Below are 19,596 nucleotides of genomic sequence, written 5' to 3'. Positions count from 1 at the left end.
ACGCACCTCACTCACTCAGGCACACACGCACCTCACTCACACAGGCACACACGCACCTCACTCACACAGGCACACACGCACCTCACTCACACAGGCACACACTCACCTCACTCACACAGGCACACACGCACCTCACTCACTCAGGCACACACGCACCTCACTCACACATGCACACACACACCTCACTCACACAGGCACACACACAGGCACACACACACCTCACTCACACAGGCACACACACACAGGCACACACGCACCTCACTCACACATGCACACACATACCTCACTCACACAGGCACACACACCTCACTCACACAGGCACACACGCACCTCACTCACACAGGCACACACGCACATGACTCACACAGACACACACGCACCTCACTCACACAGGCACACACGCACCTCACTCACACAGGCACACACGCACATCACTCACTCACTTGACATGTGATTTGGAAGACCTTAAATCATCCACATGTGTTTTATTTATCAAAAGCATGTTGATAGTTTTAACTTTCATTTCCATGGGAGCAGTGGGCTCGCCTGGTGGGGAAATCTTTCACAAGTCATGCCAAAGACTTGAGTTTTATCACTCCTCAATGTGTGAAATCTAGTGTCCCCACCGGGATATTGCTGGAATAGTGGCTTAAACCTATACTCCCTGAATCATGATCACAGCTCTTGTCATATTTTCATCATAGCGGTCGTGTTGATGGATGATTCCCGTCCTCTGTGTTGCAGGATTGTGATGGCTGCTTGAACCCAACCGAGCTGCAGAATCTGTTCAGCACCTGCCCCATCATGCCGTGGGGGCCCGACGTCAACAACACCGTGTGCACCAACAGTGAGGGCTGGATCTCCCTACAGGGATACCTCGCACAGTGGACGTGAGTCGCTACAATATTTTCAGTAGTTTGTTATCAACTGTCTCTCAGATTTTTAGGATTGTGTTTGGCATTATCTGGCTTAGAACTAGATAGCATCATAAATGTTTTGGTGTGTGGTGACCGGTGTCCAGCGTACAGGTCACAAATCAGGCAAAGTGAAGCAACGCTGGTCACAGAGAGTAGTTGGATTGGTGACAGTACAGCAGGTTGACCCCTGAGATTTTTTAGGGCTTAGGGCCTGCCCCAAACTGAAGCACATGTAGTTTGTTTGTTTGTTGTTTAACACCGCAGCTATATGACTGCGGTCTGTAATAATCATGGCTAGACCAGACAATCCAGTGACTGATATCAAGAGCATCAGTCAAGCAATTGGGATATGATGACATGTATCAACCAAGACAGAGAGCCTGACCAAGCGATCCCATTTGTTGCCACTTACAACAAGCATAGTCGCCTCTTACAGGCACATTAGGCAAGTAACAATATTCAAAATATGCTTCTGTTCACCAAGCAGTGAATGGGTACCCGGTGGAATGAGATTGTAATGTGACTTCTAGCACCTGATATGGCAGCTTGAGTTGTATGCTCCCAAGGGAGCTCAGAATGAAAATCGTGTGCACACTGATCCCAGTGTGGTTGGTTGGTTGGTTGGTTGGTTTTTTACGCCACACTCAGCAATATTGCAGCTATATGACAGTGGTCTGTAAATAATTGGGTCTGGACCAGACAGTCCAGTGATTGACATCATGAACATCGTCATAGGAGTTCTGCTATACTTTACAGGTGTACTTGACTTTTCACTATAACTTGACTGTATCTGATGTATTTATTTCAGATTAACAACATTACTAGATGTTCCAAGGACTTTAGAATATCTTGGACACCTTGGCTACCATTACCACCATGAAACTCAGCTATCAGCTATACAAGGTAAACAAACAACCACTGTCATACTGTTCTCGGCTGGTCAGAGTACTGTCAAAATAGCACGGTACTGGCAACACATGTCAAAACAAAATGATAGAAGGATATGTAAGGATAACATGTAAGATGATATGATGGTAAATTGAAAATTATACTTTTTAGCTGTTATGTTCAAAAGCCACCATATCACTAGTGGGCTCTATTAATTGTCTATCTTATGGCAAGCTTACTGTTGTGATAAGTATCATAAGCATCGTATTACAACAAAGTACATCATACAGCCTTGTTGATCTTACCTCCCTCCCAAGGGGATTCTGGGGGAGAACTATGTGCAGATTCTGGGTTAGAATAGGTCCTCAACAATCTCTGCTGATCGTTGGAGGCAACCAAATGAACCGGGTGGTCAAGCTCTGTGACCTTGTTAACAGCACGTCGTCATACCCCAACAGTGTAGATCTTTGCTCACAATTTGAAGTTTGTCTGGTCCAGATTTGATTATTTAAAGGATGTTGTCAAGTAACTGAAATATTCACACATTCTCACACACTCATGATGAAGATGTGGTTAGGTTGACTGACTGTGTCACCGTGCTCTGATGGCGTGGATCTTCCCTCATGCTGTCTGTCACAGGTTTGTCTGGTCCAGACTTGCCGCGAGATGATAAAGATGGAATATGGTTTAATTGCATCCTTAAACAGCATTCACTCATGATCAAATCTTGTCATTGTTCATCTCATCTTTGCAGTGACACGAGACAAGAAGATCGACCTAGAAAAGAGACAAACAACCAGAAATGTATTTCGATGTCATGTATTGGGCTCCAAGAATGTTGGAAAGGTAGGCACAACTGTATTTCGATGTCATGTATTGGGCTCCAAGAATGTTGGAAAGGTAGGCACAACTTGGGAAATATAGTTTTTTTCCTGTTTTTCATCAACATGATCAAATAATCCTGTATTTGACCGCAAAACAAGAATGTGTAACAAATGTACTGTGATAGATCTCACATTTTTCAAACAAGATGTAAGTGTAATAATTAAAAAGACAAATGTGTTTTAGACTTATCCTATCTTACACTATGCACTTCTACTTCTTCTTTCAAACCCATATGGAAACGTGCTTGACGACGTTTCCATCTTCTAAAAGTCAAATCACCTGAACACACGGGTAGAAACTAACATTTTTAGTCCACTTGTCCTTATAACCTCTTCGGTGCTACCAGAAGAGGCTCTTCATCCCACTTTCTACAGTGGCCACAACCATGACAACAGAAGTTTCCTGCACTAAGATCTCCTTTGGCCTTAATCGACCATCCGTCAGATACAGTCTTCGCTTCCCACTGTCTATTACAGACGTCCAGGGTGTTTACTAGTTTGGTCCCTTGATCCTGGCATATCAGCTGTCAACTGCACACCAGTGCAGATAGTTGATGCGTGTACATACAGAATATATGTTCCCAGACAGAGGGTAGATTATTTCGTCTGTAGAGACTTCGGTCTTCAACATCGACTGGGATATCTACGCCTCACGGTCCAACCAAGGGATTAATGCATAGTGTGAGATAGGATAAGGAAATTTTGCAAGAAATTGTATGTTTATATACTTATCCAATCTCACAAGCTACATGGGATATCAGTAAATGAACCATTTGATAGGACGGTGACCATGATGATGCTTGAATCTGTTCGGGTGATTTGTTTTTGAGAAGGTTGAAAGTTTGTTCAAGCAAGTTTCCATATATGAAGAAGTGCGTAGTGGGAGATAGGGTAAGGATAAGTATATAAATACTGTAACAGTATACAATTTATTGTAAAATTTCCAATATCTGTAAGTTGGATGGTGTTAAGCATCCTTCTGATACAAGGCTGCTTTCAGTATTGGCTTAATTGACCCTGTTATGTTTGTGATGTTTGTAGACGTCATTACTGCAAGGGCTGTTGAGTCGGAACCTGAGGTATGTGGCCACTCTGAACAAACACTTGCTGTCCAGCTTCACCATGAACACAGTGCAGGTGTACGGACAAGAGAAGTACCTCATGGTGAGCGGCCTCTGTACTATCTCCCCTTTCTCTCATGTACCATCTCCCCTTTCCCTCATGTACCATCTCCCCTTTCTCTCATGTACCATCTCCCCTTTCCCTCATGTACCATCTCCCCTTTCCCTCATGTACCATCTCCCCTTTCTCTCATGTACCATCTCCCCTTTCTCTCATGTACCATCTCCCCTTTCCCTCATGTACCATCTCCCCTTTCTCTCATGTACCATCTCCCCTTTCTCTCATGTACCATCTCCCCTTTCCCTCATGTACCATCTCCCCTTTCCCTCATGTACCATACCCCCTTTCCCTCATGTACCATCTCCCCTTTCTCTCATGTACCATCTCCCCTTTCCCTCATGTACCATCTCCCCTTTCTCTCATGTACCATCTCCCCTTTCTCTCATGTACCATCTCCCCTTTCCCTCATGTACCATCTCCCCTTTCCCTCATGTACCATCTCCCCTTTCTCTCATGTACCATCTCCCCTTTCCCTCATGTACCATCTCCCCTTTCCCTCATGTACCATCTCCCCTTTCCCTCATGTACCATCTCCCCTTTCTCTCATGTACCATCTCCCCTTTCTCTCATGTACCATCTCCCCTTTCCCTCATGTACCATCTCCCCTTTCTCTCATGTACCATCTCCCCTTTCTCTCATGTACCATCTCCCCTTTCCCTCATGTACCATCTCCCCTTTCCCTCATACCATACCCCCTTTCCCTCATGTACCATCTCCCCTTTCTCTCATGTACCATCTCCCCTTTCCCTCATGTACCATCTCCTCTTTCCCTCATGTACCATCTCCCCTTTCTCTCATGTACCATCTCCCCTTTCTCTCATGTACCATCTCCTCTTTCCCTCATGTACCATCTCCCCTTTCCCTCATGTACCATCTCCCCTTTCTCTCATGTACCATCTCCCCTTTCTCTCATGTACCATCTCCCCTTTCCCTCATGTACCATCTCCCCTTTCTCTCATGTACCATCTCCCCTTTCCCTCATGTACAATCTCCCCTTTCTCTCATGTACCATCTCCCCTTTCCCTCTTGTACCATCTCCCCTTTCTCTCATGTACCATCTCCCCTTTCCCTCTTGTACCATCTCCCCTTTCTCTCATGTACCATCTCCCCTTTCCCTCATGTACCATCTCCCCTTTCTCTCATGTACCATCTCCCCTTTCCCTCTTGTACCATCTCCCCTTTCCCTCATGTACCATCTCCCCTTTCCCTCATGTACCATCTCCCCTTTCCTTTCCCTTATGTACCATCTCCCCTTTCCCTCATGTACCATCTCCCCTTTCTCTCATGTACCATCTCCCCTTTCTCTCATGTACCATCTCCCCTTTCCCTCTTGTACCATCTCCCCTTTCTCTCATGTACCATCTCCCCTTTCCCTCTTGTACCATCTCCCCTTTCCCTCTTGTACCATCTCCCCTTTCTCTCATGTACCATCTCCCCTTTCCCTCTTGTACCATCTCCCCTTTCTCTCATGTACCATCTCCCCTTTCCCTCATGTACCATCTCCCCTTTCTCTCATGTACCATCTCCCCTTTCCCTCTTGTACATCTCCCCTTTCCCTCATGTACCATCTCCCCTTTCCCTCATGTACCATCTCCCCTTTCTCTCATGTACCATCTCCCCTTTCCCTCTTGTACCATCTCCCCTTTCCCTCATGTACCATCTCCCCTTTCCCTCATGTACAATCTCCCCTTTCTCTCATGTACCATCTCCCCTTTCCCTCTTGTACCATCTCCCCTTTCTCTCATGTACCATCTCCCCTTTCCCTCTTGTACCATCTCCCCTTTCTCTCATGTACCATCTCCCCTTTCCCTCATGTACCATCTCCCCTTTCTCTCATGTACCATCTCCCCTTTCCCTCTTGTACCATCTCCCCTTTCCCTCATGTACCATCTCCCCTTTCCCTCATGTACCATCTCCCCTTTCCTTTCCCTTATGTACCATCTCCCCTTTCCCTCATGTACCATCTCCCCTTTCTCTCATGTACCATCTCCCCTTTCTCTCATGTACCATCTCCCCTTTCCCTCTTGTACCATCTCCCCTTTCTCTCATGTACCATCTCCCCTTTCCCTCTTGTACCATCTCCCCTTTCTCTCATGTACCATCTCCCCTTTCCCTCTTGTACCATCTCCCCTTTCCCTCATGTACCATCTCCCCTTTCCCTCATGTACCATCTCCCCTTTCTCTCATGTACCATCTCCCCTTTCCCTCTTGTACCATCTCCCCTTTCCCTCATGTACCATCTCCCCTTTCTCTCATGTACCATCTCCCCTTTCCTTTCCCTTATGTACCATCTCCCCTTTCCCTCATGTACCATCTCCCCTTTCTCTCATGTACCATCTCCCCTTTCCCTCATGTATTATCTCCTCTTTCCCTCATGTACCATCTCCCCTTTCTCTCATGTACCATCTCCCCTTTCCCTCATGTACCATCTCCCCTTTCCCTCATGTACCATCTCCCCTTTCCCTCATGTACCATCTCCCCTTTCTCTCATGTACCATCTCCCCTTTCCCTCATGTACCATCTCCCCTTTCTCTCATGTACCATCTCCCCTTTCTCTCATGTACCATCTCCCCTTTCCCTCATGTACCATCTCCCCTTTCTCTCATGTACCATCTCCCCTTTCCCTCATGTACCATCTCCTCTTTCCCTCATGTACCATCTCCCCTTTCCCTCATGTACCATCTCCCCTTTCTCTCATGTACCATCTCCCCTTTCCCTCATGTACCATCTCCCCTTTCCCTCATGTACCATCTCCCTTTTCTCTCATGTACCATCACCCCTTTCTCTCATGTACCATCTCCCTTTTCTCTCATGTACCATACCCCCTTTCTCTCATGTACCATCTCCCCTTTCTCTCATGTACCATCTCCCCTTTCCTTTCTCTCATGTACCATCTCCCCTTTCCTTTCTCTCATGTACCATCTCCTCTTTCCCTCATGTACCATCCCCTTTCTCTCATGTACCATCTCCCCTTTCCCTCATGTACCATCTCCCCTTTCTCTCATGTACCATCTCCCCTTTCCCTCATGTACCATCTCCTCTTTCCCTCATGTACCATCTCCCCTTTCCCTCATGTACCATCTCCCCTTTCTCTCATGTACCATCTCCCCTTTCCCTCTTGTACCATCTCCCCTTTCCCTCTTGTACCATCTCCCCTTTCTCTCATGTACCATCTCCCCTTTCCCTCTTGTACCATCTCCCCTTTCTCTCATGTACCATCTCCCCTTTCCCTCATGTACCATCTCCCCTTTCTCTCATGTACCATCTCCCCTTTCCCTCTTGTACATCTCCCCTTTCCCTCATGTACCATCTCCCCTTTCCCTCATGTACCATCTCCCCTTTCTCTCATGTACCATCTCCCCTTTCCCTCTTGTACCATCTCCCCTTTCCCTCATGTACCATCTCCCCTTTCCCTCATGTACAATCTCCCCTTTCTCTCATGTACCATCTCCCCTTTCCCTCTTGTACCATCTCCCCTTTCTCTCATGTACCATCTCCCCTTTCCCTCTTGTACCATCTCCCCTTTCTCTCATGTACCATCTCCCCTTTCCCTCATGTACCATCTCCCCTTTCTCTCATGTACCATCTCCCCTTTCCCTCTTGTACCATCTCCCCTTTCCCTCATGTTCCATCTCCCCTTTCCCTCATGTACCATCTCCCCTTTCCTTTCCCTTATGTACCATCTCCCCTTTCCCTCATGTACCATCTCCCCTTTCTCTCATGTACCATCTCCCCTTTCTCTCATGTACCATCTCCCCTTTCCCTCTTGTACCATCTCCCCTTTCTCTCATGTACCATCTCCCCTTTCCCTCTTGTACCATCTCCCCTTTCTCTCATGTACCATCTCCCCTTTCCCTCTTGTACCATCTCCCCTTTCCCTCATGTACCATCTCCCCTTTCCCTCATGTACCATCTCCCCTTTCTCTCATGTACCATCTCCCCTTTCCCTCTTGTACCATCTCCCCTTTCCCTCATGTACCATCTCCCCTTTCTCTCATGTACCATCTCCCCTTTCCTTTCCCTTATGTACCATCTCCCCTTTCCCTCATGTACCATCTCCCCTTTCTCTCATGTACCATCTCCCCTTTCCCTCATGTATTATCTCCTCTTTCCCTCATGTACCATCTCCCCTTTCTCTCATGTACCATCTCCCCTTTCCCTCATGTACCATCTCCCCTTTCCCTCATGTACCATCTCCCCTTTCCCTCATGTACCATCTCCCCTTTCTCTCATGTACCATCTCCCCTTTCCCTCATGTACCATCTCCCCTTTCTCTCATGTACCATCTCCCCTTTCTCTCATGTACCATCTCCCCTTTCCCTCATGTACCATCTCCCCTTTCTCTCATGTACCATCTCCCCTTTCCCTCATGTACCATCTCCTCTTTCCCTCATGTACCATCTCCCCTTTCCCTCATGTACCATCTCCCCTTTCTCTCATGTACCATCTCCCCTTTCCCTCATGTACCATCTCCCCTTTCCCTCATGTACCATCTCCCTTTTTTCTCATGTACCATCACCCCTTTCTCTCATGTACCATCTCCCTTTTCTCTCATGTACCATACCCCCTTTCTCTCATGTACCATCTCCCCTTTCTCTCATGTACCATCTCCCCTTTCCTTTCTCTCATGTACCATCTCCCCTTTCCTTTCTCTCATGTACCATCTCCTCTTTCCCTCATGTACCATCCCCTTTCTCTCATGTACCATCTCCCCTTTCTCTCATGTACCATCTCCCCTTTCCTTTCTCTCATGTACCATCTCCCCTTTCTCTTATGTACCATCTCCCCTTTCTCTCATGTACCATCTCCCCTTTCCCTCAACTTCCATCTCCCCTTTCTCTCATGTACCATCTCCCCTTTCCCTCATGTACTATCTCTCCTTTTTCTCATGTACCATCTCCCCTTTCCTCTCTTGCACAAACTAGGGAGCAGAGCAAAGCCTGCTACATATAATCTTTACTCTTTGAATGACTTCACTTCCTTTGTCCCAAAATCAAATGCTGGCTATCTTGAGTCTTCATCAGTAGTCTAATATTAGATCAGCTGCAGTCTTTGTCCTTCAGATCTTACTCCATGGTTAAAAATATTATTTAAATTATAAAGAAATTAATTTCCCAGGTTATAAATTAAGGCATGGATTTGTGTGGTTCATAGACAGTCTCTTCCTACCATGTAGTATGGGATTGATTAGAAAAAAACATCAGCTGAGACAAACATTTGATGTACACTTTGCTTTGCAGCTCCATGAAGTAGATGTTGCCATGTGTGAGATGTTGACGCCGACGGAGCTAGACTGTGATGTGGCATGTCTTGTGTATGATGTCACCAATCCACGGTCGTTTGAATTCTGTGCTAGAATGTACTTGGTAAGATGCAGGTTTTTGACTTATAACTGTTTTCGACACTATCCACCAAGGAGATTGTTATAACACTTGTCAATTCCCTGAACCGGGACCTGAAAATGTGCAGACTTAGTTTGGTTTATACAGAGTTTCACAAAGATGACAAACTTCTACTTTACTATCAGAAGTGAATGTATTTCTGGAACATAGCTAAATGTCAGTGTTAATATTATTGCCTCCTTACTGAAGGAAACAATTACTGTCACCATCATTTGTTTTCTGGAAAAAAAATCTTCAAAACACATAGTATAATCCTTAGTGTGTCCAGTATATGGACGAGAATAATGTAGAGTTAACTTGTCTGAACCTATTGAGCAGCAGTAGTAATAGCACAGTGAGGTGCACCTGAATCTTCAACTCGTGGGGATTCCAGGGTAGATTGGGTTGGCAGGCTTGGGTACTTGTTGTAAGAGACGATCCTATATAGATTGGGTTGGCAGACTTGGGTACTTGTTGTAAGAGACGATCCTATATAGATTGGGTTGGCAGACTTGGGTACTTGTTGTAAGAGACGATCCTATATAGATTGGGTTGGCAGACTTGGGTACTTGTTGTAAGAGGCGATCCTATATAGACTGGGTTGGCAGACTTGGGTACTTGTTGCAAATTTAAACAACAAACTTTTTTACCTTCGACAGTTCCTCTTAAGAAGTCATGTGACAATATTTAGCTGATATACAGTGAAAATGTTAGATCATTCCCTTGTTAGTCACCTTTTGTGTTGATGTCTCTTTTCCAGAAACATTTCATCGACAGTAAGATCCCCACCCTGATAGTGGCGTGTAAGGCTGAGCATCCTGAAGTTCGCCAGGACTATGAGTTCACCCCAGCCCAGTTCTGTAGCCGCTACAAGTTACCTCCACCTCAATATTTCACCTGCATCGACAAAGTCAACTGGGATGTTTATGTCAAACTTGCAACTATGGCTGCATATCCGTAGGTCACACATTCTCTTAACATTGTAACTTTTGACATTTTTTCTCAAACGTCTCATCCTTTGTTCTAGGAGCTACTAATGTCACAAGCGCATGTTCCTGTTGGTCAAACCTCATCACGTCTACACTTGCCTCATTCGTGGCCAACTCGTGTTATTCCGGGACAAGCTAAATAGCGACTCGTGCCCCTCTCGTGGCCATTTTTTGCAACTGGGTTCCGTCAAAGCGCAAACGGGCATATGTAAAAGAATTGTCAACTTGTTGGTTAATGATTCACGTGACTTTCTCCATATATATATTTTCCAGACGCTATTTGAAACACATCAGGACTTACGGTATTATACAGCATGATGGAACATATTTAACTGTTTGTTGGGGATATCTGTAGGTGCAAGATATATGTAAAGTCAAACATTATTCCTGAGGGATTCTTTGACCAAAGTATTTGAAGTCATACGCGTAGTCTGATTGGTTTGTCGTATTTTCACACATAACACTCATCGATAGGAGGTCGAGTCTTCTTGCAGGTTACAGAAAGGGGCGAGTGGTGACGAATGCACTTGCCTCTCAAGCTTTCTTCCGTTGGTTAACTCTACTGTTTACAACAGTGACATGCTCGAGGGCAACACAGTAGATGAATACACATCATCCTTAAACTTACTTGATGATCTAGAACAACCAGCGTCTGATCCTAATGTCCAGATAGTCATGCTTCGTATGTGTCAGATACTGAAGTTAATAACGCAGTTGTAGCCTTTCTTCAGTGTTTCACTCTTCGATTAATCATTTCTGTATTAATGTGGTTTTGAACACTTCATTTGCATCAATACTTTGTGTGGGTAATATGTTTCCCTTTTCATAAGATGCAATGTTTTTTTCATTTCATTAATATTAACCTTTATTTCAGCAAAGGCACACGTTGTGTTGTACATGTAACCACGATCTCGATCCCTTGAATGAATTTGGTTATGGGAGCCTACAGATGGATGGCTTAGATTGATGGCGTAGATGAATGAATAATGATCCAGTGCTTCTGGGTGGGGTTTGCTTAGCTAGATGAGCATGTACAGGTGTATCGGACTCCTTTCAGGGGTTTGGGGAAATCTAATGGTTACAGCTAAGTCCCAGGCCCATTCCCCAGATTCAGATGGCGTCATATTGTTCAAATATTTCTCAAAGTGCTAAAACCCTGCTCACATACTCTACATATCATTATTGATGAGGTCCAGTAGGGTAGCCAAGTGGTTATATTGTTCTATTGTCCTGCCGAAGTCCAAGGTTCATTTCCCTACAAGGGTACATAGAGTGAACCGGGAAAATGCTGGAATATTGCTAACAGCGTTAAACCAATTCCCTCAGTCAGTCACTCACTCACTATCATTAATGGATACGAATACATATAGAATCCTGTTTCTCAAGAAGACATTGTATTCATACCAACTGAATCCTCAAACCAACTCCATTGTCCTATCTATATCACATTAAGCCATTTCAGCACTTTGTTCCTTTTTCACAAAACAAGATGACTTCTAGTCTGGATGCCCTTCATCACATGAGCGTACATGCATTTCATGTAATGTGACATCTGTCCCACATTGTATATGATACTCAGCAGCTGTATCGAATGTCCTCATGTCCTTCTGTACCTGATCTTCCAGCCCTCTCTCTGTTTGAGTGCAGCATAGTTTGAGTGCAGCATTGTCCTGGTTGTGTTTTTCAGCAATCTGAAACGTCTAGTACACATGCTGTTGGTCCATCAGAAGTCTCTCTGGCTGGAGGAGAAGATCAGGTTCTTCCCCTTTCCAAGCTTCTCCTAACATGTCACCTCTCTAATACCGACCCACCTCATGGACATGCTATCTCCTTACAACAAACTACTTATACCTTGACACTGCTCTCTCAGAACCTGTTATGTGACATACTAAACATGCTTAAGCTTTCATATTCACATTCGTATTATAACTTTATAGGTACTTTTACTTATGATATTCACATTAGCATTGTGACTTTTATAACTACCTTTAGGTATATCATACTAAACCACCATTTCTTTTTGGACAACATTACTGAAGTTGACGATGTATGTGAAAGCATCTCCATGACCTGCGTGTCTCTATACTCTTCATCTTCTAACAGCATGGGGCTCCTCATTGCATCTGTATTTCACTCTGTGGTGTATATATTTGTTTGATTTTATTTCTTTTTTTTCCTTTGTAGATTTTATACTCATAGTGAATTTGTCATTTGGTGTTTCGGCCTCTCTTTTCAGGGCTTGAAATTATACAACTGAAACAAAAACCCTGTTTGTTCAGATTTTTGGTTGGGGAACAAAGTTGGACTTAAACAGTTCTTGTATCACTTTGAGACAGTAAATAATCAATGCTTGTATGATTTCTGTGTCTCCACACGTTTAATTTGTTACTGTCATGACTTGCATCGTGGGTACCGATTGGTAGGTGCACAACCTTGTTTACTCTGTCACTCACTGGGGTGTTAACACATGATAGAGAATGGTTCCCAACCTAATATAACACTTATACAAGGTCAACACTGAAAAGGTTTGCAAACTAGATGACCTTTGTTTACACTAGTAGATGGCATGACAACTTAAAGTCCACTGTGACCAGCGTTAGAAATTAGCACCAGTCCTGTTGTCCTTTCCAAAATGCCCAATACATGTAGTAAGGTATCATAAGGACCAGTAGAAATTTGTCATTTTTAAGGGTTTTGCTATATGTTATCATTGTAAGGAGTGGACTAGAAATGTTAGTTTCTACTGCTGGTGACTCCAGCATAGGTAGAGAGAATTAGACTTGTGTCCCCATGTATTGTAGATGCATGTACAGACAGTCCCAGGAGAATACAGAGAGGCTGTAGAAACTAAACCCTACTCAACTAGTCCAAGGCCTTATTCCACAAAGCAACGACCTTTGTAAATTTGTGCTACAATGTGGCAATTACTTCTTGGATCACTTTGTGGAACACGGCCCAGGAACATAACATGCTGTTGTGGCACACTTCTCTGTAGTTGTAAATCATGGCTATTTACTGCTCTGTCATCACTGTCCTACGTCAACTGGTCGTGGATACTTAGCTGTGATTCACGCCATTATGACATTCTTGTAAAATCTGATACTGATTGCTTTGGCATTGCAGGATCTGTCATGTGCAAATGACAGAATATCATGGACAAACGTCCCACCTGCTCCCTTCCTTGTTTGACTCTATTCAGAGGTTAACTTACCGGGAACCAGGGGTATCAACATGTGCAGGATATTCTGTAATTTGCACTCTGACAATTAGCATGTTAGGTAGAATGTTATGAAGGCGTGAATCATAGCTCTCAGTGGATGTCAGATTGGAAAACCAGAGCTGTACCTAGCTACCATTTCACAGCTAACTTCTCTGCATTGCCATTGTTGCTAACATGATGCATGTGACTATACTGGTTAACCCTTTCTGTTCTATGTGGAAATGATGTTGTCATGTGGAAACATTTTGTTGGGTTTTCTCTCCTTCACCCTCCTGCACCATGAGTATGAAGCTACTGTTCATTAGTGTTACTGAACAGATAAACATCCTTTCTGATGGGAACAGTGTGGATATGCTTAGTCGGATAATGATTCTGCAGAAACAGATAGTCCTTGATTAACAGAACTGCAGGAAAGTGATGTTTACCCGTTAGTAGGAATACTTAAAGCAGTTCTTGGCATTACATCATGAGGAAAGAATGGCCTATCAGTTATCAACACCGATGCGTTCCTGTGTCTGTCTGGCATAGTCTGATTATACTAGTTCCGATCTCATCAATTTCACCTCAAGGAAACAAGTGGGCTTGCAGTAAACAGGGTCCTACAGCAGAGAGTTCACAGAAGTTTCAAGAGTAGTATCGGTAGTTAATTTGTTACATTTCAATTACAAGTGCATTTTTGTTAGGTTAAGTGGTAAGAAAGCTGTTAGAAGATTAACCCATTGACAACCATTTAGTGTTATTGAATTCGAAGAAAATGGTACTCTAAAGCTGTGTGTTATCTGTATTCCAATAATCACTGCTTTCACCTTATATGCTTATACTGGCGGGGGAGGGGGGGCTCTATCAGTTCATAATAGAGCAGGTCCCTGCAAATTTTTAACATCTTAATAAGATGAAGATACACTGTGCCAGCAAATGTTTAAGTCCCCATTTTTAGAAGCAAAGTCCTGTGCTAGCCATCCTATAGTTGTTAAGGTCTGTGTATTTCCCCCCAAGTCAGGAAGTTTGAGTTTTCATTCTTTTCACATCAGGATGCCAATTTTTCTGCTTGTACATTTTGTTTTTTTCATTTCAGTATTTGCCTGCATTTTGTTATTTTTCATGTTTTTCTGCAGAATGACTTGCATTTGGTTGATGTTTTTGTTTATGTTTTCAGTGGAAATTTGTTGGCTGTCCTGCTATAAGCAGAGGCTACAGTGCTCTTTCCTGTAACATGTTTATTAGTCAATGATAAAACTATTAATACAAAAAAACCTTCTCAAAATATAATGTAAATAAAATTCCTAATGATATAAAAGTGTTGGCCTTTTTAATGAAGATGCTTTAGTTTTAACTTCTTTTTCACATATAAATCCTGACCACTGATAAATAGTTAAGTAGAGAGACTTGTGTTTGAACACTGTAGAGAATCTGTTGTATAACCTGTTGGCCACCTGTGTGGTGGGCGTGTCTGCCATGTGTAACCACCTTCTCTCTGTTTGCAGACACCTGAAGGGCCTGTACACTGACGAGAACAAGGTGTACATCAGGCTAGGGATTGGCCTTGTAGCACTCACTGGTATGGGATTTGCCATGTATAAAATACTCAGAGCATTAAGATGAGGACTCTTGTTACTAGGATTTTAGCACAAATATACCGTGTGATCAAGAGAAAATGGACTCTCAAGCATCGTTGAAGTGAAGACCTGCCGTATCAAAGATTACCTGCACAACCCTCCAAGTTTTCTTGTTTAGGTTTCAAGCTTTTCTTCTCGGTACAGAAACTGTTGATGACTTCACAGTATTTGTTTGATTTCGTGTCAAGTATTTATCATCTAGCAAGGAAGAGCGAGGAGAGTCTTTGTTAACCTTATGTGATGTCGTTCTGTGTTATCTTGACAAGATGTGATGTCGTTGCTAATATCAGGGTTTGTGAGAAGTACTACCAATACCGACGTCACGGTCATGTCGAGGGTATACCTGTATACATGTAACCTGCCGCCGGTGACAGGCAGGCGTCAATGGGATCATGTGTTGAAGAGGCTGAGTGTGGCAGCTGGGACGACTCAAGCCTGACAGCAGAGGTATCGACTCACCACCCTCACCATGAACCTATAGGAACTCATCAGCAATCAGTGTTTTTGTTGTAACTTACCAACAACTATTGGGTAGGTTACGGTATATCCAGGCTCCTCTGTTACAGGGTGTACCCACACATGAAGCTTGTACGTTCTGTGTTCTTGTGTTTGTTCCCAACAACGGCTACACATGCCCAAACTTTTCTGAACAATCACACAGCTTGTTGAATCTACAACATACCTTTTGTGTAGTTTTATAATTATTGCAACTATTGTTGACTTGTCTTATGTTTGCTACATGAATAAGTTTGTATTTTGGTGTGTTTAGTACTTGCTTGTATAAATGTCTTCAAGCAATAATCAGTCCCAGGCAAGCTTCCACAAGTCTGTCCACTGGGGCAGATCTATTACTTATAGAAGCTCCATGTGTTTGACGAGGCCACCACCACCAAAGGCCGCTCTGCGGTCAGATTACATACCTTGTGTAACATTCCTTAAAAGTACCTGATACAACATACAAACTTGCTAAGCTACATTCTTCTATAAATGGTTATGACTAGACACTAAATAATATCTTAAGTTGCTGCTTCCAAGGGACTGACCCGATTGATGATTGGGGATGGGGAAGCGGATTTAAAAAAGAAAATGTTCCCAAATATACTGGGAAAAAATAATTTGGCTAAAAAAAATTATTGTTCACCGGACATGTGTTTTGGACCCAAATCATAGAATCTTAGCTCCTCTTTTGAAAGAGAAAAACAGTATAAAATTAGACCCAACCAAAAGAAAACAAAAGTTTTCCATTCATTTTCCTACAATGAAAAACTGTTTTGTGTGTACAACTATGTTTTTTGTATCAATATCTGACCTCACATGGTATCACATTGATGGAATTGTTTCAGCCCTCTTTGTTTGTCAATAGTCGAACATCTTCAGGTTTTCTTCAGTGTATGCAATATGTCAGGTTTTTACCTGACTTGTATGGTGCTTACTCCATGAACAAGATTTAAAGAACAGGTAATGAGACATGTAGTCACATGTTTTGTGATAATTGTATCAGTTGGGTCATTGTCATCACAGGTACCACAGTAATGTACCCCAGGTAACTTTCTGTATGTCAACTGTACCCAAGGTATCTTACTGTATGTTCAAATGTAACCTAGGCAATATTTATGGCGCTAAAGTTTGGGTGAAAAGGTAAATTGCACACTTGCGGTATTTTGCACACGTGATGTGACAGCCAACCTGGACCAGTGTCATGCGTTGTAGTAATACAGAGCTGTCCATGGATAGCCATGCTGGATAACATTTGTGTACACAGGAAAGTACCTAGGGTGCATTTGTTTATGCAGGAAGTAGGGCTGGGACGATACACCAACTGTGCGATTCGATACATATCACGAGACCTTGCTCACGATCCAATATGTATCGCGATACTTGCATGTGCACTTATCTGTGGTGCGTAAGCCATCTTTTTCATAGACAGGATTGCCAAATACCTGGCACACTAATGATTAACAGTTGGGAGTGTCAGGTATGGCGCAGTGGATGAAAACATTTACGTTTTCACTACTTATTTTTCACAAGTAATTACCAGTAGTGTTTGGTGTAACACATATTCAAGAAAACATTTAAGGTAAGAATCGATACCTTTTACTTAGTGTGCGACTGTGAACGGTACTTGTATCGTGTAAGAAATTGCGATCCACCAATGGTGCCTAGGGACATTTGTACCTTCAGTACGTATCTGTAGTACCTGTTCCGACAACAAGCCCAACATCTTATGTAACCTGCATTGCTTTGCTGTTTGATTCTTTTGCACCAATGAATGCATGGTTATTTCCCATGAACAAGCGTAGTTCGATCACATTCTGTTGCAATAGTTCCCGTGGAAAGTTTACTCTCAGATATTTCGCAGTCATTCTGATGCAGAATGGCTAGTTCTGAAGGTGTAGTTTCGAGGTAGAGTAACTCCTGAGTCATGGGTCCATGGTCATCGAGGTGGCTCAGTAAGTCTTCACTGTCATGTTGTCATCATCACTGTCTGGCATTGTCTTAGGTTCAGTTATCTGCAACCCACTAGTAGGGAAGCATTAGCTTGCTAGTCAAGGAAATATTCTGCCACTGACATTCATTGAATAAAAAGTCATTATTTTAACATTATCTGATAGGCTCTTTGTCAGATTATACTGATGTTCTGAATGGCATATTGAAGTTTTATAATGGGAAATACCTAAGGATCATTCACCTCGTTGACTGAAAGTGAAAATCTAGAGAGAATTTGTCTAACTGGTTCATTTTCTGATGATAAGTAAAAAAGGAAATGTAGGGGATTGACATGGTGATTTTCTTCAGGTAGCTGTTACTGTATAGTTACTTTTCATGTACAAATGTGTATATATTTCCACTGAGGTGTTGTGTGTACTGTTTTCTCTACACAAAGTGCAATGCTTTATTTAATCTCTTGTGATGGCAAAGGCTCTGTCTTAGTGTCAGACTAGTCTCGTGTTTCCTATCATATATCTGCTCTTTAAGTATAGGTGAGGTGACATGCGTGGCAGATCAAGGGTATTTATTTGGCAACAAACTACATTTGAACTAGACACAGGGTGTTGTAAGAATGGTTGCTGTGGAGCACGGGAGCCTCATTTATTTAAGTTGGCGCATTTTGCTGTGCAGAGTTGTGTCGCTGATCCTCTGATGATACTGTGCAAATCCAAGAGATCTGGTATGTGCCAGTAATCTTGTTGGTTTTACCAAATAGGATAACATGATCGACCTGCATTACTGTTGGCATTTCTTTTCTCATTAAACATAAAGGAAGGGCATTAGAGGAACATTGTCCATGGTGGATTTAATTCCAACTCACTCACTAGTTTAGCTATGATGTTACCTTTGCCCCATTCCACAAAGTAATGTTAGCACGAGGATGATTGTAACTCCCATACCTTGACATTGGCTTACACTGGTCATAGCGCTAAGATGATTGTTGTAACTCCCATACCTTGACATGGCTTACACTAGTCATAGCGCTAAGATGATTGTAACTCCCATACCTTGACATTGGCTTACACTAGTCATAGCGCTAAGATGATTGTAACTCCCATACCTTGACATGGCTTACACTGGTCATAGCGCTAAGATGATTGTTGTAACTCCCATACCTTGACATTGGCTTACACTGGCCATAGCGCTAAGGTGATTGTAACTCCCATACCTTGACATTGGCTTACACTAGTCCTTGCGCTAAGATGATTGTAACTCCCATACCTTGACATGGCTTACACTAGTCATAGCGCTAAGATGATTGTAACTCCCATACCTTGACATTGGCTTACACTGGTCATAGCGCTAAGATGATTGTAACTCCCATACCTTGACATGGCTTACACTAGTCCTTGCACTAAGATGATTGTAACTCCCATACCTTGACATGGCTTACACTAGTCATAGCGCTAAGAGGATTGTAACTCCCATACCTTGACATGGCTTATACTGGTCATAGCGCTAAGATTGCTCTGTGGAATGTGGTGCAGTCCCAACTTTTGTGATGGTCATGGAATAAACATGATGCAGAATTCTAAAGCTATGCAGAACTACCGGTAGTAGGGATACTTAGAAAGCATCCTTTAGATGCCAGGTTCCATAGGTCATGGATTTCAGATTTGCCCCTATTTTGATCATATGGAGCATATTAGGAATCATGGATTTGATTAAATTCCCAAATGTCTATGGCCTGCCTCACTTACTCCTATTGCAAACTTGTGAGGTATTACTGAAATACTGTTCGGACAGAATCAATCCCAAACACTGTTATTGCCTGCATGTAAACTGCTAAAATGGGCAGATGTCCCAAAGGCATGTCTGAAGTCTACGACTGTTAGTTGAAGTCCCAGATTCGCCCTGATTACAATTCTTGGTTTGTCAGCACCAAACCTGTTGGTTGTACCAACACCTTCATCAGTTCAGGCATTCTTCCCACATTAAGTTGATATGCTGTGATTAAAGTGAAATACCTTTCAAAGAAGTGTTGTAGTTAACTCACTGACACTAAGGTGAAACATCTGGCTCTCCGATT

The 19,596-nt window shown here is 43.1% G+C and overlaps 1 protein-coding gene across 2 annotated transcripts in view; it reads left to right on the top strand.

Moving 5' to 3' along the window:
• The window catches only part of LOC139468523 (mitochondrial Rho GTPase 1-like), a 31,510-nt gene extending 12,626 nt beyond the window's left edge, over window positions 1-18,884 (top strand). Inside the window, exons 14-21 of one of the 2 annotated variants that reach the window (XM_071250532.1) lie at window positions 745-890; window positions 1,726-1,820; window positions 2,560-2,651; window positions 3,731-3,853; window positions 9,112-9,237; window positions 10,013-10,209; window positions 11,929-11,997; window positions 14,946-18,884. In XM_071250532.1, the coding sequence (XP_071106633.1) occupies window positions 745-890; window positions 1,726-1,820; window positions 2,560-2,651; window positions 3,731-3,853; window positions 9,112-9,237; window positions 10,013-10,209; window positions 11,929-11,997; window positions 14,946-15,063 (966 nt within the window). In that variant the 3' untranslated portion in view covers window positions 15,064-18,884. The remainder of the gene's footprint in view (window positions 1-744; window positions 891-1,725; window positions 1,821-2,559; window positions 2,652-3,730; window positions 3,854-9,111; window positions 9,238-10,012; window positions 10,210-11,928; window positions 11,998-14,945) is intronic. The other variant, XM_071250533.1, reaches the window with a different exon arrangement.
• Window positions 18,885-19,596: the final 712 nt, after the last annotated feature.

This window comes from Haliotis cracherodii, unplaced genomic scaffold (genome assembly GCF_022045235.1).
Source record: "Haliotis cracherodii isolate W230 unplaced genomic scaffold, xgHalCrac1.p SCAF_2, whole genome shotgun sequence".
Lineage (NCBI taxonomy): Eukaryota > Metazoa > Mollusca > Gastropoda > Lepetellida > Haliotidae > Haliotis > Haliotis cracherodii.
The sequence above is the reverse complement of the archived record's forward strand: the minus strand, read 5'-3'. Positions and strand labels throughout refer to the sequence as shown.